The sequence below is a fragment of the Neurospora tetrasperma genome (genome assembly GCF_000213175.1).
Source record: "Neurospora tetrasperma FGSC 2508 unplaced genomic scaffold NEUTE1scaffold_4, whole genome shotgun sequence".
In the NCBI taxonomy this organism is placed as follows: domain Eukaryota; kingdom Fungi; phylum Ascomycota; class Sordariomycetes; order Sordariales; family Sordariaceae; genus Neurospora; species Neurospora tetrasperma.
The window spans coordinates 2,910,719-2,934,176 of NW_009799102.1; the positions used below are offsets into that span (position 1 = coordinate 2,910,719).

General features: G+C 51.9%; 9 protein-coding genes across 9 annotated transcripts; 4 read left to right on the top strand and 5 right to left on the bottom strand.

Annotated features, from left to right (window-relative positions):
• Nucleotides 1-2,156: 2,156 nt before the first annotated feature.
• On the top strand, nucleotides 2,157-2,573 carry NEUTE1DRAFT_102112 (uncharacterized protein; the record flags this gene model as incomplete). Its single annotated transcript, XM_009854107.1, has 1 exon — nucleotides 2,157-2,573. One exon carries the CDS (start codon nucleotides 2,157-2,159, stop codon nucleotides 2,571-2,573), a length of 417 nt encoding a protein of 138 aa, XP_009852409.1.
• Nucleotides 2,574-3,067: 494 nt separating this feature from the next.
• NEUTE1DRAFT_102113 (uncharacterized protein) lies at nucleotides 3,068-3,417 on the top strand (the record flags this gene model as incomplete). The annotated part of the gene is made up of 2 exons (XM_009854108.1): nucleotides 3,068-3,151; nucleotides 3,262-3,417. The coding sequence occupies 2 exons, from the start codon at nucleotides 3,068-3,070 to the stop codon at nucleotides 3,415-3,417; spliced, it is 240 nt and encodes a 79-aa protein (XP_009852410.1).
• Nucleotides 3,418-3,980: 563 nt separating this feature from the next.
• NEUTE1DRAFT_44566 (uncharacterized protein) lies at nucleotides 3,981-4,316 on the bottom strand (the record flags this gene model as incomplete). The annotated part of the gene is made up of 1 exon (XM_009853298.1): nucleotides 3,981-4,316. The coding sequence occupies one exon, from the start codon at nucleotides 4,314-4,316 to the stop codon at nucleotides 3,981-3,983; it is 336 nt and encodes a 111-aa protein (XP_009851600.1).
• A 141-nt stretch (nucleotides 4,317-4,457) lies between these two features.
• NEUTE1DRAFT_65715 (uncharacterized protein) lies at nucleotides 4,458-8,265 on the top strand (the record flags this gene model as incomplete). The annotated part of the gene is made up of 2 exons (XM_009854109.1): nucleotides 4,458-6,484; nucleotides 6,553-8,265. The coding sequence occupies 2 exons, from the start codon at nucleotides 4,475-4,477 to the stop codon at nucleotides 7,855-7,857; spliced, it is 3,315 nt and encodes a 1,104-aa protein (XP_009852411.1).
• An 866-nt stretch (nucleotides 8,266-9,131) lies between these two features.
• NEUTE1DRAFT_117508 (uncharacterized protein) lies at nucleotides 9,132-10,666 on the bottom strand (the record flags this gene model as incomplete). Its single annotated transcript, XM_009854110.1, has 2 exons — nucleotides 9,132-10,167; nucleotides 10,259-10,666. The coding sequence occupies 2 exons, from the start codon at nucleotides 10,491-10,493 to the stop codon at nucleotides 9,233-9,235; spliced, it is 1,170 nt and encodes a 389-aa protein (XP_009852412.1).
• Nucleotides 10,667-10,810: 144 nt separating this feature from the next.
• On the bottom strand, nucleotides 10,811-11,119 carry NEUTE1DRAFT_102116 (uncharacterized protein; the record flags this gene model as incomplete). Its single annotated transcript, XM_009854111.1, has 1 exon — nucleotides 10,811-11,119. The coding sequence occupies one exon, from the start codon at nucleotides 11,117-11,119 to the stop codon at nucleotides 10,811-10,813; it is 309 nt and encodes a 102-aa protein (XP_009852413.1).
• A 2,168-nt stretch (nucleotides 11,120-13,287) lies between these two features.
• NEUTE1DRAFT_84402 (uncharacterized protein) lies at nucleotides 13,288-16,926 on the top strand (the record flags this gene model as incomplete). Its single annotated transcript, XM_009854112.1, has 3 exons — nucleotides 13,288-13,480; nucleotides 13,594-16,400; nucleotides 16,486-16,926. 3 exons carry the CDS (start codon nucleotides 13,288-13,290, stop codon nucleotides 16,924-16,926), a joined length of 3,441 nt encoding a protein of 1,146 aa, XP_009852414.1.
• Nucleotides 16,927-18,070: 1,144 nt separating this feature from the next.
• NEUTE1DRAFT_44974 (uncharacterized protein) lies at nucleotides 18,071-19,503 on the bottom strand (the record flags this gene model as incomplete). Its single annotated transcript, XM_009853320.1, has 5 exons — nucleotides 18,071-18,114; nucleotides 18,251-18,438; nucleotides 18,512-18,727; nucleotides 18,819-19,015; nucleotides 19,090-19,503. 5 exons carry the CDS (start codon nucleotides 19,501-19,503, stop codon nucleotides 18,071-18,073), a joined length of 1,059 nt encoding a protein of 352 aa, XP_009851622.1.
• Nucleotides 19,504-21,047: 1,544 nt separating this feature from the next.
• NEUTE1DRAFT_123288 (uncharacterized protein) lies at nucleotides 21,048-23,447 on the bottom strand (the record flags this gene model as incomplete). The annotated part of the gene is made up of 6 exons (XM_009854113.1): nucleotides 21,048-21,519; nucleotides 21,623-21,796; nucleotides 21,874-22,616; nucleotides 22,694-22,923; nucleotides 23,050-23,105; nucleotides 23,361-23,447. 6 exons carry the CDS (start codon nucleotides 23,445-23,447, stop codon nucleotides 21,220-21,222), a joined length of 1,590 nt encoding a protein of 529 aa, XP_009852415.1.
• Nucleotides 23,448-23,458: the final 11 nt, after the last annotated feature.

Genomic DNA, 23,458 nt, shown 5'->3' on the forward strand with positions numbered 1-23,458 from the left:
AACTGCTGGAACTGTCAGATGGTGCTTCAGTGGCGCGATCGTGGGAAGGAACATGGGAACGGGTTTCCTCGTGGCCAGGAGGGCAGGACCCTGATCTGCCTGCTTTTCAAGCAAGGCACGATCCCCAATGCCCCTCCCTTTCCAATGCCTTACACTACTACGAAAAAACATTTCATCTGCCTCTGTGGAAAGCTTGCAGTGTGCGAGTGCCGCGCTAGTCAAAGCGGACCAAGCAGTGCATGCCACCTCAACGGGTTCGCTGCCCCACGACACGCCAAAGCCATCAAGGTTTGGGATCATTCACACCCTGATCTCTCCTGAAACAGCCTTGGGCGGACATAGGTGTGTATTGGTACCTATGATAGTACCAAACAACGGAGCCAACGCTCCATCCAGACTCGACCGTCTTCCATGAGGTCAACGAACCCGAGGCCGCCGTCTCCCGTTGGGCTTTCCGATGACCAGATCTTGCTGTCGACAACAAGAGAGAATTGTATAGAAGCAGTGGGAGAGTTAGCTCGGTGGAGCGGATGCGACTTTTTGCTCTCTCGAGTCCAAGTTTTTGGACGTTTCGGTTGTAGCGATGAACCTCGTGGGAAATTTAGTGTGTATGTCCATTTTGGCTTGGGAAGGGAGCCGAGTTTGGGACAATATGCAATGGATGATTTTAGATTTCTGAAGTGATGATTGACGTTTTTCTCGTAAAGGGCTTTAGACTTTCAGCAACCACGTCGCCAAATCGCGGCCGTCAGTTTGTCCCATCCATTCGGTCTGCCATAATTGAATTTGGATGTGCTCGATGCGGTCATAGTCAGACCAGAATCCCTCACGTTGGCACCGCTAGCAACCCTCAGAGCGCCTCTCGGGGTGGGCATACAGAGCCATCTTCCACATGTAACTTTTAGGTATCTTCAGATGTTCCTGACCACCAGTTGATTTGGGGATTTGCAATCCCAGTTCCAAATGGAGCAATGACGTTGTCATCCCCGCCAGTCACTTGTCGACATTCCGCAGCAGCAGCGGGCGACAGAAGACTTGCGCGGCTGCACGGCGGAGCTTGCCCATAAACGGGAGCAAGGTGCAGGTACAGCACTAACTGCAGTCCACTGCATCCTGTTGCGTTGGAACACTGTGCCAAGTTCTGTTGGTCGGGCAACCTACTACATACTTAGGTAGGTAGGTAGGTAGAGGTACCTAAGGTAAGTAGCCCCAGGGTAGCTTAGTTCTGTTCTCCTCTATCGGTAGCAGGTACGTTGCTACCAAAGAAGATGCCGTGACCCTAGAGGTACCTCTAGCCCAGATGTCTCCTTCGCGTGGTCGCTAGCTGCCCGCACATGCCCAGCCTGTCCAATTCAATTCCAGCAGATGACGAGGACCATAGAGGTAACCACCATCGTCCCTGTCATCGTTTCAATGCCCTGCTACCATCTACGCACCTACAGGTAGACACCTTCAACTCTGTCCTGTCAAGCAGTTGATAGTGAAACCTATGAAAGACGAAGGAACAGGCTGAAAGGAAAGAGAAGTCGCGTATCTCTTAGATTAATCTTACGTTGCTCATTCAAACTTCAGTCACAATGTCAATGAGAAGGGATAAACATTATTGTTTCTAGAAGTCGGGTTTCCCTAAAACTCACCTCCAGGTAGGCTTCCCGCGTTGTTCCTGTTGGCCAGATTCGGAGACACCCATTATCACGACTCGACGACCCAAAGACCCATCTAGAACACCTCTTGACAAGATTTTCAGGCACCACCTTTGACCGATTTTCTTTCTTGATTATTGCTTGACAACTAATATTTCGGAGGTCGGCGATCCAATCGACAGCATCCTCTCCAGCGAGTCACCGTGCTTACTAACGACAAAAATATAAGCGCTACGTGGTTGAATCAGAAGTGGGAGTTGCACCTATGAGACACATTCAGATACCAGGCCAGGCAGTTTGATCAAACACTGATACCGATTATCTCTGCCGCAACCCAGGGCCGGTACTATCACGGTCGGACTGCAAGCTTCGAAAGATATCCGGGGCGCTGCTACCACATATGACGACAAGTGACGCGAATGAAGATCGACCCTGGTGTATCTGTGTGTATGTTGGATTCCTCGAACTGACACCTATTGAATTAGAGGATCCCCTTTTTTATTTCTCCAATAGATGCGATTTCGAACCACAGAATGGACATCCGGTCACCGTCTTAGGGGCGATAAACCCACAAAATGGCCCCATTGCTTCAACATGCATACGGCGCATATACGTCAGGCGTGCACCGGTATCCGTGGCCGAGTGCCGTACAGACAGATGACAGTGACGGCATTCCGCTTTCGTCCGGACTACCTAGAAACATATCGGACGAAGGAACTGCCCTTTCCTACAGTGTTCTACCATAGTCCACTAAAGTTGAAAGCCAGACTGGCACAATCAAGCCCTGCGTGCGTAAAAATTAGAGAGGCAATAAACACAAAAATTGGACAAAGACCAAAACATGAGCATGGAGCCGGTAAAGGCGAGGCTTACTCTAAGGAAATTCGCCTCGACACCACTTTATCAAAACAGACATCTCATCACTGGTGAGTGGGCGACCCATAGATGAGGTCAGCAAAGCGACATCAACGATGACAAAACGCGGATGCCGGTTGTCGGATGGGGGAACTGCACCAGCGCAGATCATTGCTTCCATCCACTTAGTTTGACATCAAACTTGTGCAGACATTGATTGACCCCTTGTTTCCCGGCATCCTCTCCTTTGCGCTTCTGCCCCGGTCTATTACTATGTACATCCCGAGTTGACGTTTCTCTGATCTTCCTTTTCCAAACCCCAACCGTCCCCTGGCTTCGGCGTTTGGCGTACAATTACACACCCTCGTAGTTGATCTTGACCATTTCCATTGTTGTCGCACTGGACTGGCCAAACTGCGATTGCTTCACCTGATACCTGCTCAAGCCTTGAAAGAGGTATAGAGACATTGCTGTGTACTGTGTACGTAATCTCAAGGCGAAGAGAAAAAGGCCTACCAAATAAAATTGTGCAAGTTTCCTCGGTTGCCAAGAAGCCGAACCTGATCGTCATGTCAGATTTCCAACAGCGATCACCCCGACGCGACATCAATAGGACAGACCCCGCCAGCCGCCAGTGGCCACCACTTTATACTGTGCGAGTCTACTGTGTACTCAGTTAGTATATAGGACGTGTGTACATTGCGAAAGAGCAGAAACAAAGTGGGAGGCACGCCCGACAAGTGTACACTACTGCTGCAATTAGTCGCAACAAAATCCAAAAGTCCGACAGTTGTGTCGGTCCAATCCCGACATTCGACTTGCCCAGAACAATTTTCCGAGGCTAGCTACACGGAACCTAGCCTCATTCAGCTTCGATCTGGACGCCGTCACAGCGCCTCGGAAGAGACCCAGATACTAGATCTGAGCCGTACGGAAACCGCCAACGACATCACCGTACAGGGACGCTCTCTGTACAATCCCCACCTGCGCGTCAGAGGCTCCACAGCCGCCAGTTAGGTTGACAAGGAAAACAGGTGGGCAATTGTACCTTGTACCTCTTGCTCGTTTTTGACAGCCTGTTGATGATTGTACCCCCCCCCTCCCCTTTGTACAGTCCACCACATCCACACCAGGGGACACCACCACGATCTTCAGTTCTCACACACCAACACACACTGCACACCTAACGCACACACTCATTCTGCCAAACTCCCTCGGTCCCCTTCCTGTCAGGTCCGGTTTTTTTTTTTCTACCCCAAGTTCTCTTCTTCTGTGAAAGTGAGTGGTCCCTTCGTCTCTTCTCCCCCTTCGTAACCTCTTCAACTTTGTTTTAACACAGTCCTACTTGTACACAGTAAGATACTCGGCGGCCCTCCGAAACCACAATCTCGACCGTCCAAAAGGAGTTATCCACACCGTCTACAGCACTACACCCGTATGTAGACACTGCAGACTGCCTATACTACATGCTGCTCTTGTGTCTCACGCTTCCTGCTGCTGCGATAACAAGTCGACCTTCCCAGCTTCCCCACTGTTGAGACAGGGTAGTCGCTTCCAGGTTCCTGTCAATTTCACGCCCCTCCACCGGTACATCGTCTTTCCGCGCAGAGTCCACCTTGACGACGAAACACGGGCGCTTTCAATTGTACACGACCGACCAGCTCCTCTCCACGAGTCTCCTCCACGGTCTCCTCCCCTGTGCCTACGTAAGGTCCCTCCTTGTCCGCTCTCGCTCCATAACCTCGCATCGAAACCTACAGCCTTTCCTGTCGACTTGCGCTCCAGGGCTGGCCCGACGCGACTCTGTCTCTGCGACATATATCGAGCCACTTGCGTCGCTTCTCCTTCTCCCACGTACCCTGCTGGGACAATAACGACTGCAAGGAACTTTACCACAACACGCCACTAGGTATAAATACCTACCTCCTTATCCTAACTTTACACCGTCGGTCTCGGCGACAGAAGATGGGAGCCTTATGAAACGATCGAGGGAAGAATTATTTGTGGCGGAACGTAGGACGAGACCGCGAATCTTCGTCGCCAACATAGCCATGTCGCCAAATCAAGGAACCAACACCCACTCTACCACAACCACCACCACCACATACCTCACCATGAAAACACCAGGGGCCCATTCGCGATCGAATTCCCAGTCCTACTTCACCCATAAGCCTACCGGCACGCCGCTAGCCTCGCCGCGCATCTACTCGGTCGGCCAGCCATACCCTCCCCGGCTCTCTCCTGATACGTCCGCCCAACAACAACCCGCCCAACAGCAAGATGCTCGTATCCCGAGTCCTAATTACTTTGGCCTCTCGGTCGATCATGCCGCTGACCCGCTGGAGTCGGCCGTATTGCCCAGCGAAAACTGGAGCTCGCCGTCTTCCTCGGTAAAATCATTCGCCGCAGCAATGCCGAAGCCATTGCCCCTAGATGCGAACCCCGACTTCGAGGCCTTCAGGAGGCAAATAGATGCCAACCTCGGGAGGTCGTCCTTCAGCTTGTCGGGGTCGCACTTCAATATCACCATGGGCCCGCGCACGCCCGGTCCCACAACACCTTTTGGCTTCAAGCGGCCAGAGCCGCCCAAGCGACATAATCTGAGCCTCGGTGCCGAGCCCACGAGCGGCCACTTCCCCAGGCTGTCTGGGTTGGGCTTGCATGGCCCCCTCCCCAACCTCAAGTTGAACAAGGACATTCAAAACCTCAAGCAACCAGGTGACAATGATAGTATACATGACTCCGCCTATATCTCCGGGGACTCGAAGCGGAGCTCCCAAGCCTCCCTCAATGCCCCTTCCTTCTTCAACATGGGCAGGCACGAATCACCAGCGCAGATCGATCTCCCTTTTGGAACCCCCGTAGAATGGGGTAAGTCGGCTCATTCCATCTCCCGAGTCGATGACCGCCACCCGCGTTTGTCAATGTCATCAACAAAGGCCGAGCCACCAATGCAGCAACGAAGAGCGGATACTGTCCCTCCCAACCCCAAGGCAGCAGCGAACAACGATGGGCCGGCTATGATAGACCCGGCACGGCTGAAGGACCTTATGGACCAGGGGGATGATTCAGACCTCTTGTTGCTCGATATCCGCGTCTCGCCCCAGTATGCCGCATCTAGGGTAAAGGGTGCTTTGAACCTGTGCATTCCCACGACACTGTTGAAGCGAGCAACATTCAACTTGCAGAAACTCCAGCAAACGTTCTCGGCAAACCAGGATCAGGACAGGTTCTCTAACTGGCGTAACGCAAAGTACCTGGTCGTCTACGATGCCTCGTCGTCCGACAAGCGTGATGCCATGGGCGCAATCAACATGATCAAGAAGTTCACGAATGAGGGCTTCTCTGGTTCAGCAAATATCCTGCGTGGAGGATTCAGGGCCTTCGCCGAAACATACCCAGACCTGATTGACCGTGGGTCGTCCGCTACCACAACGCCAGCCCTGTCTCTAGGGCAGGGTGCCGGAGCTGGTCTTGGGGGAGCCAACATTCCGCCTGTCATTGGCGGTGTGATGTTGCCCACCACAGGGAAGGGCCCTAACCCCTTCTTTAACAACATCCGACAAAACCAAGACCTGGTCGATGGAGTTGGGCAGATGGACATTGGTCTTCCTCAAGAGCTCAACAAGGAGACTCTACCAAAGTGGCTAAAGGAAGCAGCCGACAGTGGTGACCATGGAAAGAAGGTGTCAGAGAAGTTTCTTCACATTGAGTTGACGGAACAGTCTCGGATGAAGGACGCTTACTCCGTTTTCACTCCTGGTGCCAACGGGGACCCTAAACACCACGGAAAGGTGCAGCTGTCCGGAATTGAAAAGGGTGGAAAGAACAGGTATAAGGACATTCTACCGTTCGAGCACGCGCGGGTAAGGCTTCAGGGCCGCCAAGAGGGCGAATGCGATTATGTCAATGCCAGCCACATTCAAGCAAGCCGTAGCAAAAAGCGATACATCGCTAGCCAGGGCCCGCTACCGGCCACTTTTGAGGTATGTCGCCACCTGACAAGGAACAATCCAGTAGGAGTGCACCAGCGGCTGACTGAGGGTCTTTACAGGATTTCTGGTCTGTCATTTGGGATCAGGACGTCCGTGTTATCGTCATGTTGACGGCCGAATCCGAGGGAGGGCAACTTAAGTGCCATCCTTACTGGAAAGGCAAAGACTTTGGTCCCATCAAGCTCCGAGTACTGTCAGAAAAGAAGGTATCTTTGGATATTGACAAGCACAGACAAGGCTCTCAAGCTGGCGTACCAACCACGTCAGAATCCGCCTCTGCGACAACAAACGCGTCTTCCGGGGATGCTACGCAAGGAGCTTTCCCTTGGAATCCAACCCAAGCTGGGGGGGCGGACGGTGGCCGCCGTCGTGCCAACACCACAACGGTGCAGCCAAACCTCGACGGCACGCAGCAGCCCGCTACGGCTTTGGCAGAGACACCATATGTCATTATTCGCAAGTTTGCCCTGAGCCATTCCGCTTACCCCTTCCTCCCGATGCGCGAGATCACCCAACTCCACTACCCCTCTTGGCCAGACTTTGGAGCGCCGGCTCAACCGAGCCACCTCCTCGCCCTGGTCGAGCTCGCCAACATCATGCAACGAGCGGCACCCGCCCTCGAAAGCTCTGGCGCTGCCCCCTTCGACGAGATACAAGTCGATGTTAAGAACTTTACCAACCGTCTTAAGCGCGGCGACTCGCTACCCCTCGACCCGGGCGACGCACCCGAACCGAACGACCACGCGCGCCCCATGCTGGTGCACTGCTCTGCAGGCTGTGGCCGGACAGGTGCCTTCTGCACGGTTGACAGCGTGATCGACATGCTCAAGCGTCAACGGATGCGCAAAACGCAGAAGGCGGATCGGCGGATCGATGACCGCTTCGGCGGGCGACGGATCTCGGAGACTGACGGAGAGGTCGATGGGGTCATGGACGGAGTCAAACCTTTTAAGCGACAGGCAACCGAGAATAACCGCGACCAGGACGGCGACATCTCCATGGGTGGACAGAAGGGTCTTCGATTCGATCATGGGCCCGGTGGTTCAGGAGGGATGAAGAACCTGGATGAGAGCAAGGGATTCGACTTCGGCGTCCCACCAGCACCGACCGAACCCAAGGACGACCAAGGAATCGACACCACCTGGCTCGACGACGACGGCCTCGACCTCATCGCCAAGACCGTTGAGGACTTCCGCGGTCAGCGACTGAGCATGGTTCAGAGTCTAAGGCAGTTTGTTCTCTGCTACGAGACGGTCATTGAGTGGATCTGGCGGCTGGAGGAGCGCTCTCATCATACCAGCGCTGGTGGTGCTGGTGGGAGGAGAGGAAGTAGCAGAGTTAGGACTGGAAGCTTGGCGCTGTGAGACCATCATGGGCCGGTGTTTGAGAGGATAACGGATTGCACAGAAGCTGGTCAGGTCAGTTGCGCATCGGGCCTATTTCTTTAAAGGGGCTTCGGTTCAGGCGAATGGACAGATCGAAAAGAAAAGAGCATTTTGGCATGGAAAGGGAAATGGAATGGATACGGAACGGGATGGAAGGGATGGGATAGATACATTATTTGGTTCTTGATCCGTTGTTGTCTCCACTTACAACACGACGGTGGATCACACAGCGACAGAAGGAGAGTGAAAGAGAGAAAGGACTGATGGACGGATGAACCGAGGAAGTAACTAAGGGACGAAGAGATGAAGATGGCATGATGATCAAAGTCTTCCTTTACTGCTACTACTACTACTACTACTATTACTACTACTAGCATATTTTTGGTTTGGCTGGCCGGTTGGTGGGAGAGCGTGTCATCATCTTGTTACGTTGTTGTTGTTCCCTTTTTTCTTCTTTTTTTTTTCTTTTCTTTTTTTTCTAGGGGGTGTGTTGTTGTTGTTGTTATTCGTCGTTGTCGTCGTTTGTCTACGTATACCTCAAGTTACCCAGTACCCCCCCTCTGCACTTTTCCTGTCGTTTTCCATTGTTACCATTACCATGAACCATTTGCCATCACCTGAACTTCGCGCAAAGTCTTACTGCTACTGGTGTTTTGAGTACTTGAAAACTTGCATGTGAATAGGCGTCTCGTTTTGGTCTGTGGTTTGTAAGTTAGTTCTTGCATGGCGCGGTTTCGTGACAGTTTGGTTGGGACTTTGTGTTAGTAGCTTGGAGCACAATATCCTTTCGTCTCGGTATTTGTCTTTCGTGCCGGCGCGGCTTTACAGGTTGTAGTTGTCCCTGAAAGACAGAAACTGTAGTTCAAGATACTATGAGGGTTCGCCACTTCCTCACGGATAGCCACGCAGCTTACAAATAACTTTTTGACATTCGAGAGACCTAAGCCATTCCAATGAACAATTTACTCTCAGTTTCGGCATGATATTCGTCTTTGTGTGACAGTTATTCTGAGATCCGGTAATGACCCAGTGCAGAGTCAAGGCAGCACCAGGGCCCAGGATACGTCTGAGAGTCAACGGTAATGTTTGCATCTCCATTCTGTTGATTCCGCTAGAGGAGGGTAGGTATACTCCGTTATTGCCAAGGGCCGCTTTCAATCTTGCAATGTACAAAACGATACACTTTCAGACAGCCTATGCAGACGACAAAGGCAGTCTTGAGAATGATGCACCAAGGAAAGTAAAAAAAGCCGAGTCAGTTACTTTTCCCATAAAAGTACTATTGTATTCTGTATCATATCGTTGCACGCATGAACCACCACTCTTCCTTCACTTTTCCCTTTCCCGGGCAAACTTAACGCCACAATTTGGCCAACGACACCTCCTTATCATCATGCTTATTCAGAATCTTGGCCGTGGCCAGCTCAAAGTCCTCCTGTGTGACATGCACGCGCCTCTCGCGGAGGGCGTACATGCCGGCCTCGGTACAGACACCCTTGAGTTCGGCGCCCGAGCACCCGTTCATCTTCTCGGCGATCTTGGTCAGGTTGATGCCGCGCGTCAGGTTCATCTTGCGGCTGTGAATGCGCAGAATGTCGGCACGGGCCTCGACGCTCGGCGGGGGGAACTCGATCTTGCGGTCGATGCGGCCAGGGCGCAAGAGGGCGGGGTCGAGAATGTCGAGACGGTTGGTGGCCATGATGACCTTGATGTTCTTGGTGGGCTCGAAACCGTCAAGCTGGTTGAGGAGCTCGAGCATGGTGCGCTGGACTTCGGAGTCACCGCCAGACGAACCCTCGACACGCGAAGAGCCGATGGAGTCGATCTCGTCCATAAAGATGATGGAGGGCGCGTGCTCGCGCGCCATGACGAACAGCTCGCGCACCATGCGGGAACCCTCGCCAATGTACTTTTGCACGAGCTCGGAACCCGAGACACGGATGAACTTGCAGTCGGTGTGGTGGGCAACAGCACGGGCGAGCAGTGTCTTGCCGGTACCGGGAGGGCCGTAGAGCAGGACACCCTTTGGTTGGGCGATACCTAGCGACTCGAACAGCTCGGGGTGCTTGAGGCCGAGCTCGATCACCTCCTTGATCTCCTTGATTTGCTGGTCCAGACCACCAATCATGTCGTAAGTACTGTCGGGCACCTTTTCGACCATCATGAGGGACACGAGCGGGTCTACTGAGGAGGGAAGCATCTTTTCGAGCTTGTACGAGTCTGAGAGAAGGGTGACGCGCTTGCCGACAGTGAGCTTGGTGATGTCGACATTGTCGGATACATCGACAACTGGTGGGCGGCGGGGCAATAGGTCAGTTACTTCCATCTGTTTATCCATCCGTAACACAGGACACTGCAGAAGGAGGCGGAGTGCGCATACCATATTTGCCCTCAGGGTGTACCTTGACGAGGACCTTCTTTGTGCTCATAACCTTGACGACCTCACCCACATAGGACCCGGGCTGTTGTAGCAGACCGAGCTCTTCCCTGAGCAGGCGCACACGCGAGTTGTAGTCATTTCGTTGCGCTTCGAGACGGCGGAGGACGGCTTGGCCCTTGAGGATCTCGAGCTTCATGGCCTCGATCTTGTTGTGATAATAGTTGTCGAGCGCCATGGTGACGGCGTGTGGGGGAGAGACGGAGCTCTCGCGGGGGGGATTAGTGATTGTTTGTTTTGTGTAAGGTGGGATAGGTTTGCCCTTGGGTGCGTGGTCGGTATTCGGTCGTCACTTGCTCGTCGAGATTAGGTGTGTGTTGCGATGCGCAGACACTCGATCGTGGTGGCGGGTTGCGGTGGTGATGTTTACTGGTGGTGAAATGGCCGGGTGGAGGTGGTGATGGCGTTCGGTGACCTTCTGAAGACAGGCAGCTTCAGGTCAACGCAACACACCCGGCCGGCTCCCAATGCCAAGACTCAGCTCCCGCCTCTAGACTAGGTATCAGAGCGCCATGTCAGGATAAGGTACGTACCGATAGACGGCAGAGGCTCGTGCTTTGCTGGGTTACACGTGACCTCGTGGCTCCAGACTTGCAGGGGAGCTTTGAAGGTGAAGCCCTTTGAAATGATGTCACTTCCAGCTGCGTCGTCGACTCCACATGCTGCAGTGCTGGGCTGGGTTGTGGCATCCAACGAATCTCGCCAAACTCCAAAAAAGTCCTCGTCATGCTCCGGTGCGGTCCCGTCACGATTGCTACCAGCACGCATACTCACCTTTCCCTGCAGATGCTCGTCATCCAGCATAAAAGATGACTCGCTCTGCACTGCGTCTTTCAAATTTACTTCTGTCTTCTAATGTTCCCATTCTCATTCCTCCCACTCAAGCTTTCCAACAGCCCGTCAGCCTGTATAGATGGGACTGAAGGGCGCACTGCACATGTCTCGTTTCCATGAGCCTGCCCGTCGTTCAGCTCCATACCCCTTCTTCAGGCGGTTACCTAGAGAGCTAAGGTATCAGGTGGCTTCTTATATGAGCGATCCTTAACTTTTCCCTCCAGTGTGACTGAGATAGTTCTTGCCTTCTCCAAGCCGAAATAACATTGATCACCATTTTTGTGGTTCAAAGCCAAGGTTGAGTCTCAGTGAATGAGAGAGAGGACAATACCGTCCTGAAGTGCGTACGTATACCCGTTTGCATACCCGTCGCAGTCATGCTACACCGTGCTTTCTCTTACCCGCCGCGGTTCACATGGTGATACTCATTATATACCTCTAATGAGAAGTGAGGCAGCCCTGCGATATCAGCTCAGCTGATGGAGTGGGGGTTGTCAAACCGGCAAGCCAAGCAGGGCACCGAAGCCCGGCCACCCTGGTGGTGAACCTAGGATCAGTCATCCATCACGGTCCATGATGACCTGAGACCAGCGTCGACCGGGAGAGACCATTTGCCTTCCCTCACCCTCCACATCATGGTGGCAGCGAACCGTGCTGGCCAACCGGTGCACGCGGCGGTCACATCAAATCCTCCCTCGCGCCGTTCCCGTCTTGGTTCCAGATGCGCCAATACTTGCCAAGGATCGAGGCATCATGATGGCGACTTGGATCCAAGTCATTCAGCGTGACTGATACTGTGCTGCAGCAGAGTGTCGCTAGAGATGGGAGGAATAACATGGTTATGTGCTTATAATAGGAAAAGTGGCAAGAACTACTATTGTACAACTCGGTGTTTTGGGTCCTCGAGGTTGATAAAAACCATAAAAAAAGCCGATGATGGGATCATGCTGGAAAGAGGAAGGCCGTTATCTGGTGCAACGTCCGTGCTCGAGCTAAAGAGTGCTTTGTGCAGTTCAGTTGCAGCGACAGCTACAGTAGCAACGGCACCTTCCGTAAGGCAATGTCATTTCAGGCGTCATGCCTGCTGGTTCACCACTCCCGTCTCAGTGTTAATGCTTGGGATCCAAACTCTTCCCCAAATTTCCATCTCTGGGAAAGAAAAAGTTGACGGTCATCCGACTCTTTCCTAGAGGTACCATTGTCTTCAGCATCCTTCTTTTCTAGAGGTAGTCTTCGCGACTCTTCAGGCTTGACCCAAGACTCTTGTCCCCAGTTGGCATGGCCTCTCAGCCCGATACCTTACAGAAGAGTCTCTAGCGTCCTTCTGTCTTTGCGCCCAGCCCAACACGCCACTGCAGTGTTTCGTCAAGTGTTGTTTACAGTCCTGTCTTCATCATCGTTTTTCAGGGTAGGGGTACAGCTAGCCATAGCAGCTGCCTACAAGGAAGACGCTGCACAGTACGGGCAGGGGGGGGGGCCAGAAGGTCGATCTTTTCCTGCTTCACACTGACAAGCGCTGGAACAAACCTCCATCCAGTCCACCACCATCAAGCTTCGGTCGGCCCTTCGCAACAGTTGCAACCTACTCGGGTCATCAGGCCACGCCCAGTAAGAGTTGTCGCATTTAGTTTGGCACCTCATTCTGATCATCCGGCCTTTTCGTCTTTCTCATAAGTACCTACCTAACGAACCTCATCCTGTCCACCGTCGCGGCCGCCAGTTCGAGTCTGGAGGAAATCCGATCATGAACGCTTCCTTCTCCATTGCTTGGTGCAACTGTCGTGCCGTACCAACTACCCATCTCGCCTCACTGCTCACCGAGTCACACTGATCCAGACTCAACATCCTTTTCCTAGGTAGCTTACATAGTTGTCGCCAACTCCTGCGCTGCGACAGATACTCGCCAAACACCTATCTATCTCTACCTTCGGCTGCCGCTGAACACTGTTCCAAGGTCGGATCCTTCAAAGGACGGACGGAATCAGCATCCTCAACACCACAACCCTACGTGCATCGCTTGACCCTGGTATACTTCCTAGCACCAGAAAACAAAAACCCCTCCCAAAAAAAAATAGAGAAAGCACCATTGCTGTTGATCACCGTCCACCGGCATTGCTATCCACACGCAACCCCTCACTATGGGTCCTCCCTCCCAGACGGGCGACGAAGACCGTCCCGATCCGTCCCCCACCAACACGCGCCGAAATTCGCGCCTGGATCTCATCAACACCACCGAAACCCGACATGATGATGCCGGCATGAACCCTCCGGATACCAGCTATCACTCCACCGACATTGTGCGGAGGTTGCCAGACCCTATGGGCCCTGCTGGTGGGTACTTCTTCTGCCATCTTCCCCTACTGCCCAGCTTGGCATGCTTGTGTATTCTTGGACTTCCTTGGCTTGTATCGTACCCTCGCTGACCATACCATGCACATGTTTAGGTGCCGCCAACATGGCCAATGTGGAGGGTGCGCCTTCTATCACTGCCTCCGAACGTGAACGTACCGTTTCCCGCGCTTCCCAGACGGGTATCCCACGTTCGCCCATGGTAGGTCCCGATCGCGGACGACCACGACCTCGCAAGCCCCCAATGGCGCGACGCACTTCGTCCAATGCCCAAGCCCCCCACCGCGGCGAGGTCTTCTCCGTCGATGACGACATAACCGAAGTCGAGGCTGATGCTGCTGAGCGCCAGAAGAGCTACAGTGGCTCTACAGCCCGCAGGCGAAACCTACTTCCTGCTCCCTTATCCCGAGTACACTCGATTTTAGATGAGGACGGAGCAAACGATAGCCGGGACCGGGATACTCCGGACGTCATTGAAGAAGTCGACACCCCGGGCCAGGAAGGGGAACTCAACCTGCCTCCTCCAGCCGAAGAAGACAGTGCCGAGGGTGAGACCCCGGTTGAGGATGATGATGGCGATATCAGTGATGCCGAAAGCTTCACGCTGAAGGACCGCCAGCAGGCAATCAACGAAACACATCCCTTTGGCATCAGGCTATGGAAACCGGCCCTGTACAAAAAGCACCGTTCGGTTCAAAAGACGGCCGAGGGAGATATCCACTCGTCCCCTGGAGGACATGTCAGTCGATGGCTGCTCTTCTTTAACATCATGTGGACCTTGGCCTTTGGCTGGTGGATGTCTCTCATTGCTTACACGGGTGCCATTGTCTGCTTCGTCTTTGCTGCTGCTCCTAGTGGTCGAGAGTACGGACGAGTCCTCTGGGGACTTGCTGGTTACCTGTTCTATCCATTCGGCAAGTTCATCCGCTTGGAGCAACAGGATGGCTATCTGGACGAAGATCAGGACGAAGGCAGAAGCATCAGCGAGTACGAGCAGTGGCAGAGCGGTGACCTCGAGGATGGCCGCCTATTCTTTGGCCCCGAGCGAGACCGATCGATTATTGGCCACTCTCGCCGGAGTCTGGACTCGGAACCCGACGAGACGGAGAGCCTGCTCGGCCGCGGTCGTGGCCACGGTTCCGATTCTGACCTTCCTCGTATGAAGAGAAGACTGTTTGGCCGTGGCCAATGGAATGTTGGGCGAGTCATCTACTTCCTTTTCTTCTACACCATGATCATGCCCTCGCTCTTCATTGTATCCGCAATCTGTTGGTTTTTGGTGTTCTGGATCCCCATGGGCAAGGTTACCATGCTTCTCATCGACCATCTTCGACGCCATCCGCTGGCCCTGTGGTTCGAATCCGACATCTCGACCGCCCGGGCCTCCACCACGCCGCACTCTTCCATCCTCATTTGCACGTATCGTGCTGTCGGTATAAAGTACTGGAAGTATACCATCGACGGAACCAACATTTTCCTGGTCAACATGGTGGCTATCGTCATATTTGTCATCTTTGACTGGATTGTCCTTGAAGGGGTTTTGGAGATCCACAACTTCTTTACCTCGCCTGCCTTTTTGTTCGTCACTGGCCTCTTGTCCATCATCCCTCTTGCCTACTTCATTGGTCAAGCTGTTGCTTCCATCTCCGCACAGTCGTCGATGGGCTTCGGTGCTGCCATCAATGCATTCTTCTCTACCATTGTGGAGGTCTTCCTCTACTGCGTTGCTCTGCAGCAAGGTAAAGCACAACTGGTCGAAGGAAGCATTATGGGGAGTATCTTCGCCGGTATTCTTTTCCTTCCGGGTATCTCAATGTGCTGCGGCGCCATCAAGCGCAAGACACAACGCTTCAACGCCAAGTCAGCCGGCGTGACATCGACCATGCTGCTATTCGCCGTTATTGGCGCTTTTGGTCCGACTTTGTTCTACCAGATTTACGGAACCCACGAGCTTACCTGCCAGGACTGTCTTTACTTTGATCATCCCAGGGGCTCAGTGAGAGATTGCCGTCGCTGTTACTTCTCCCAGACCCCTGCTATGAATGATCGATTTTACCTGGAGGCAGTCCGTCCCTACTGCTACATTGCTGCTGGCATGCTGTTCTTATCATATATCATCGGTCTTTGGTTCACGCTTCGCACCCATGCCGCCGTTATCTGGAATACCGATGCGGATGAGAAGAAGCATGAGGAGACTACAGGCCGTAACAGTGCCCGACCTTCCGCGGTGCATACCTCACTCGGTGACACCACGGGGGCTGATGTTCGTGATTCGCATCTCTACAAGCGCATTCTCGGCCAATCCCTCCGCCAAGTCGGTCACCAGGGCCCCTCGGACGAGCCGCAACGGCCAGGTTCGTCTGTCTCGGGAGGGGCCAAAGCTAACGGCACTCCCCATATGGTCCCTCCCAAATCGACTGGATACGGTGCCACCGACAGTCAACATTCATCCACCATTCTTAACATACCCGGCTTCTCTGATGCTGAGAATAACAATCTCGTGCACCAGGTCGCTGAAATTGCAGCTACTGCTGCCACCGTGGCAGCCAGGAACTATTCCAGTCAAAGACGTACCTCGCACCTCGGAGGCTCTTCGATCACAGGTCAACAACAGTCGGCCCCTGGAAGCCGCCGTGGCTTGATCCGTACCGCAACTTTCCCGGATGCCGATGAGGCTGGCGGCGAGTCTACTACTGCTGCACACCCAGGAGGTGGTCACGATGCACCCAATTGGAGCCGGCTCAAGAGTTCTATTATTCTCATGGGAGCTACCGTTCTCTACGCTGTCATTGCCGAGATCCTGGTGGACACTGTGGATGTGGTTCTTGAAAGCTTTGAAATCGACGAGAAATTTCTCGGCATTACGCTGTTTGCCCTTGTTCCCAACACCACTGAGTTCTTGGTAAGCTTTAATACGCCCGCGCTATTCCTTTTTTTTTTCCTCCCCTCCAAAGAAAGGGCTGATGCTAACTTTTATCTATGTTCAGAACGCCATCTCCTTTGCTATGAATGGTAACATTGCGCTCTCCATGGAAATTGGTTCAGCCTATGCCCTGCAAGTCTGCCTGTTACAAATCCCGGCACTCGTGCTATTCTCCGCCATCTATCCTCCGGATGTACCGGTCGCAGATATGGCACGCTATACCTTTAGCCTCCTCTTCCCACAATGGGATATGGTCACTGTCATTCTGTGTGTCTTCCTTTTGAGCTACATGTACGGCGAGGGGAAGAGTAACTACTTCAAGGGCAGTATCTTGCTTTTGAGTTACCTTGTCGTTGTTATTGGCTACTACTTCAGCGGCTACAGCACCGGACTCGAGAAATCCAACTCTGGCATCAGCCGCTTCGACACCCTTGGTGATGACGGGCAGTACATGAGCTACGGCTTTAAGACTGTTGGGCGAGGTACTAGTGGTGTCGCTTACTGAACGACCCCGGGACACTGAGTCTCTATTTTGTTTTCATTTCACTATCAAAACACCTCGGAGCGCATTGTCCGCGCATGGTTGAGATTAGTACTGCTCAAAAGTTTTGGGAGCAGTCTGTGGGCAAGAATGACTGTATAACGAAGCCCACAGACCGTTTTGTTTATTCTATAAATTCGATGTTTCTGCTCGTTCAGGGGTCAAAATCTCTAGGGTGTTAAACGGCATTCATAGGGTATCAGCAGCTTTTTTTTTCCTTTTTCTTTTTTTTTCCTTTTTCTTTTTTTTTTTCCCTTGCTACAAAAGCAATGACTCTTAAACTTCGTTTGGTTGCGTTTATTCATGTAGCATATGTTCAAAATTGCTTCCCCATCAGCATGTGGGATTTCCTTGGGGCGAGCTCGATGGCGTACAACATGATTCGAAGTTTGGAGACAAACAGGACTAAGGAGAGTGTTGTTGAGTGTGATTATGATACGAGACATCATGTGATGGATGATGTCATCAACGGATGAGAAAGAATACACTTATATTTGCATTTCATTCTCTTGCTTTCATATCTGAGCTTGCCATGCGCTGGGCCTGGACTGTGGTTGTTTTTGGCGAATATGTCGATATCGTCACCCAAGGGTCAAGTGGTTCTTTTCACTAATTGATGGTGTACGGAAAGTGAGAAGAAAAAGGTCGAGTACCACTGACACTCTAGAGCGGAGTGCATGCTGGGATCATCGTTTTGACAGTTTAGGCAAAACCCACAACCTACTATATACCGAAATGCTGTTTCGCGGGATTAGGTCAGGCGGCCAGCATTGCAGGGTGGCACTGGTGGTCAGACGTCTTTGAATGAACCCGGGAAAGGCTTGACATTATCAGAAACAAAGTAAGTACATGGATTTCTTTGTTCTTCGGATACAACTATATATCCGAGAATGGGCGTGTCTCTATCAGTTTGAGAGGTTTCGTCCATATCAGCATCTCTTCCATCCGCATTCATTCACCAAACGGGAAACATAGAACAGATAGGTGAGGAAATAGCTTCTCTACGGCTTACACGAACTATGCTGAACAGCTTGACGATAGACACAGAAGAAATCCCAAGTTTCCTTCCAATCGATTAACATTGCGTTTCACCAACTGATTAGCCTAGCTAGGCCTTAATGGCCATTTCACCCATTGGCATTGCCTTAAGCCCTGTTATTGTGTGGTTTGTAAGTTACTGGTTTTCATGAAAGGACCCGGAGAAGAAGAGCAGAGCCCAGAAATGGAAGGTGTAAGAACAAAAAAAGGAAAAAGGGAAAAGAAGAGAAAGAAAACAAGAGAAACTTACAGCCATCAACAGGCTCAGGAGCCTGCTGCTTCATAGTGCAAGCATTATACTGCGCCGGAGTTTGCGCAGTCAGACCAGCAGACGGGCAGTCCTTATTGAGGTTGCAGCCCTTGTCCATGGCCTTCTGAAGAGAATCGCCTTTCCAGCCGAAGACGTAGTCACCGTGGGCGGCGGGGCCACTGTTTTTGCTTTCTGTCAGTATCATATTTTCCACTGTACGAAGAAACAGGAAATTAGGACAAGATGGACGGAAACACTCACCCAAGATTCATGCTGTACACAAATGCAGGACCCGACTCAGGCCACATGCTCTTGTCGGCAAAGCTCGTCACATTCCACATGAGCTCGTACATGATCTGCGGTAGCTTGACGGGGTGCGTGGAAGGGCAGGAGCCTCCACCATTGGCACCGGAACCGCCGCCATAGGCGACATGCGACTTGTGGTCGGGAGAGTCGAGGTTCTTGCCGTCCCAGCAGCTGTGTTTTGACCAAGTCGTTATTTCAGTTCGGTGGTGAACACTGGGATGGGGAGAAAACAGAGGGGAAAAAAAAAAAAAAAAAAACATACGTTGGAAAAATGATTGTCTGGCGAATCATCTTGCAGTTGGTATCTTGAGGAATATCGACGGTGTCGGAACCGGTGCAAGGGGCGCCGCCGACAAAGTTACCCTCGTTTGTCGAGGTCCAGCAACGGTGGCAGATGTTGCCGGAAGAAACCTTCTTGGGGTCGGTGTTGGCGGCGTTGCCGGCGAGCATGCGGAAGCCCTAGCGGTTGTTGTTAACAACTCAGGGAAGTCCATAATGGTGAAAAAGTGTGGGTATTGGGGACAGTCACTCACCGGCCTGAAAGCGGTGACCTTCCCGCTCGGGATATAATATATATCAAGACCACCATTATTGACAAGCTTGCCCTGCGGACCGCCGTTACCGACCTGAGGCACGCGGTGATAGCTGCCATTCTTGGCCTTGAAGAACATGACAGCCGTCCAGTAGTTGGACAGATCCTGCGCGAAGCTGCACGACGTGCAGGTCGACTGGCCGGCTAGATCGTGCGAGTCCGGGTCCATAGTCAGGTTGAATGAGTTACCGCCAACGATTTGGTGGAGATGGGGCGTGTAGCGGACGCCCGGGTTGACGAGAGGGTCGACGCGGTCGACGACCAGCTGCGAGCAGGCGAAGCGCAACATGTTTTGCGCGACGGCCCCGTTTGCCAGCAGGGTCACGGCGGCGGCAAGGGTCGCCCACGACTGCATCTTGTCTTTCTCGTTCGTCTTCTTCTTTATGTTTTCTGTTCTTCAATACAACCTGCAAGTCGGTCGGCTCGGGGCGGATTAGCTTGTCGGTGGCGGAGAGTGACTGTTGTTGATGGATAACAAATAGGTCTAGAAAGAGGGACTGGATTTGCTGCTGCTGCTGCTGCTGCTGCTGCTGCTGAAGACAAGTGTATCAAGAAAAAAAATTTAAGACGAAAGGGGAAGACAAAGACGACGAGGGAAGGATCGTGATGTCGCACGACACACTTATACATACCTAAGCACTAATCGCCTTTCACCCCCTTTACTCTGATCTCCTCTCATTTTTTCCCACCAGCCGGCTTCCCTCCCTCAATACCACAACACGACACAACACCATGAACGAATCGTGGTCAGCCGTAACCAAGTTGACGAGTGTTCCCTTCCCACCAAGACACATGACTAGTTCAGGCTCGCCGGCAAGTTACTAACTGCCGATGCTACGGATTTAAGGCCGAAGGTCTTGTTCACATTGGGGTATAATATAAGTGATTGGTCTACATATGTTCCGGAAGTTATTAGACACTGCCGAATTCATCGACAGTTGCCGTTCCTCCGGGCGACTAGATATGTTGCATAAGGTAGGTCTGTTTTTGTTATCTGCCTTATTTGAGTGATAGGGGTGGTTTGGTTTGCCTCTATTTTCGTGTCGGCCGCCGTGCGTTATGATGGAAAGAGACGGCCAAGCCAAAACAGTTGACAGCAACGGAACAGACATCCTTGACAAGTAAACCCATGAGACTGACCAGGATATATTTTTTTTTATTTTTTTTCATCATGTTTTGTGTTGGTTTATCTTATCTTGTGGTTGTGAAACATACAGACAGACCGAACGGGGGAGGTCTGAAATGGGTGAATTTGAGCCTCCAACCGGATAAATAGTGGCCACGGCCTATATATTGCTATACATAACAGGTGCCACCGGTTACTCCACGATGTCTGCCAAACTCGTAAAAAAAGGTCATGCCTGCTCATAAGTCCCTGTAATGTGATTGTTACCACAATCTACTGAAACTCTTGGGCTCGCTGACCTAATGATGACCCCGGGCTGTCAATGTCGATGTCGAGATTGCAGGATACAATTTTTAGATTGAAGATGTGACTACCTAGGTAGGTAGGTAGGGAGTCTCGAAGTTAGGCCACCAGCCCAACCCACCCCACCACTACCGTCCTTATCGAATGCATCAGATACGCGAAGGGTGATTTTGCCGGAGATATTCTTTCTCCTCTTCTTTTACCGGGTTTGTTGATTGCATCCTCCAGGATAGACATGGAGACTGGAGGAAAGGGGAAAGAGGAACGCATGGGGGCGTCAGACTTGGACCTGAGCGCATGCAGTTACTGATGTGGATCGATTCTGGGATACACTCGTCATTCTCACTCAAACCAGGTGTGACATCAAGGTCCGAATTGACCATGGGTTTTTGCACGTTGAAACAGAACTACTTGGTAGATGGTGTAAAAATCTCCCGCCCTTGCTTGCCTGCCCGCGATCATCATCATCATCATGCCTTCCCGGAGAGAAAGAGGCCCCTTGACTTATGTGGGGATACTCACATGCAGCTGCCCCTTCAGTTTTCGTTAACATCTGCATCGCATCGCATCGCATCGCATCGTACTTTCCCTAGCATTGAGTACGCTATGGCACGCCCCTAGGGGAGTCCATTCCTTCCTCCCTTAAAGATCAAGTGAAATCCCCCTCTCTTCGTCCTCGGAGACCCTTCTGCTCGATTTTCTGTGGGGTTGGAAGTCGTCGTCGGTCGATCCAGCTTTTCTGCCGAACAAGGCACCAAATGGCAAGCGTATGCAGCAATAACGATGGCCCTTGCGATCCTTCGCACAGGTGGCCGTGTACCATGCCCCGACGACGATGCATGTGAGAGCAATGGCAACGACGATAAATACCCAGAAGTACTTGGACACGACGCTTTGGCCTTCCTCGGCATCCCACGAGAAGAAATTGGTTGAGAAGATGGTCTGGAGAGTGAGTATAAGTTGTTTGAGCAATGTGTCTTCCTTTACAATTCCTTGGAAAGTGCTGAATACTATTCTGCAGGGAAAAGCGCGGGTCGTGACATACCGCAACAGTTGACATGGGCAGGAAGACCATTGTCAGCAAAGCAATCGATCGCATCTGCGAGCTGTCTTTCTTCATCTCCTCTGAGAGACCGGTGTTTGCGTGTGCTAGCTTCGTGTTGAGTCTCGACAGCTTCAGATTGGTCTGATTGTCTTGAAGTGAGAAGAAGCTCCAGACCTAGAAAAACGTGTGATATCATCTGTCAGCTTCTTTGGTGTGTAGACACTTGAGTGTCCTTCATCTGGCATTCGTACCGTTTGCATTGTCAGTGACATGTTGTCTTTCACGAGATGGCAATCGTTGATCTTATCATCAAATTCGAACATGATATCCTGCAGCCTTTCCCGAATCATCCTTCCAGCTCTTTGAAGCCGTAAATAGCCCGATACGCCAGAAAGACGAGGCAGCCCCTGCTGCGTGTAGTTTTCCTCGCTATTCACCTCTAGCGTTGTGGAGCGGGACATTGTTCGTGAGCCAGGTGCCGATGACAAGGTTGCTGAAGGGGTGCGTGTCAGACAGCCCGAAGAGAAGGCAGATGAAGGTGATGACTTGACGCTGGTTTCCACCATGTCCATCGCCGTCTCAAACTTCTTCAGTTGTCTCTTTACGGCCATTATCAAGCTTACCAACTCCCTGGATCTGTACGTCGACTTCAGCACATCTGTCATTCGTTTTTTGTCCATGTCTAGATCAAGGCCTCTTGCGCCGCCGACCTTCTCTAACTGGCCGTACTCATAGTTGTTCCGAAGTTCGAAGTTGTCCAGAAGATTCTCTACCTGATCGACTAGACGTATACGTTCGAGTTCAAAGAACAAGCCGGGCAGGAGTAATGGGTGGTTGTGCTTGAGGTCACACGACCTGATTCTTCTTGATATGTCTTCTTTTTGTCTTTCATTGCATCCGTAGAACACTGCAAGATTGAGATCTATTTCGGTAAAGTACGTCGTCGACAAAGCCATGTCGTTCGGCAATGTCGACGAAGTTCGCGCTGTGCATGCTGTTTGAAGCGAGGAAAGGTTAGTCCAGTTATCTTTGGTTTCTACCTCTAGTATGCAAGGACTGATTGCGCCGTACTTATCATCGGTCTTCTCTCCTTGCCCCCCCTTGGAAGATCATCATCGTCAGAGTAATGGCGCTGAGCAGAGAAGTAGCAGCTCAATCTACTAATCGTCCGAGTGATCCTTGGGTGGAGATGAAACTCGTGCACGAGTTGTGAGAGGATGTCATCGCTGTTAAATGGGAGATAGGATACCGGTGACTGTGTGTTTGCTCCATCTTCATCATCGTCAAAGATAGGCTCGACGCTACCAAAGATTCTGTTGCATTATAACGTCAACAAGAGACGCTCATTATGAACCTTTGATATCTTCAAAGAGGGCTTACACAGAGAAATGAAAGGTGGAGTCAAAGAAAAGTGCTTATTTCCTTACACAGCACATATGCCAGAACACGGGTGGCCGGACGAGGGAAGAAAGTCCAGGACAGCCTAACCAGAATGAAATGTTAGCTCATCCATCATGTAATGCAAATCTCATCACATTCGATTTTCAATCTGTATAGAGGTCATTTACGTTCTTGAGCCAGGTCTCCCATTCTTCATTAGTGCTCAGTGTTTTGACTTCGAGTGTTGGAGGTCCCTGTTATAAATCATCGGAACTGATCAGCAATAGTCCTTCGACTGCCCTATCTCGAAATAAGCGGTCCTAAAACTACTTGCTTCTTCATTCGCGAGTTTCGTCACTATCGTTGTCTTTTCGTCTGGAAATTGGCAAGTGAAGTTGGAAAAGTCGCGTTCGGACCACTCAAGCGAAGTACGGTCGTAATCCATCTTCGTCACAG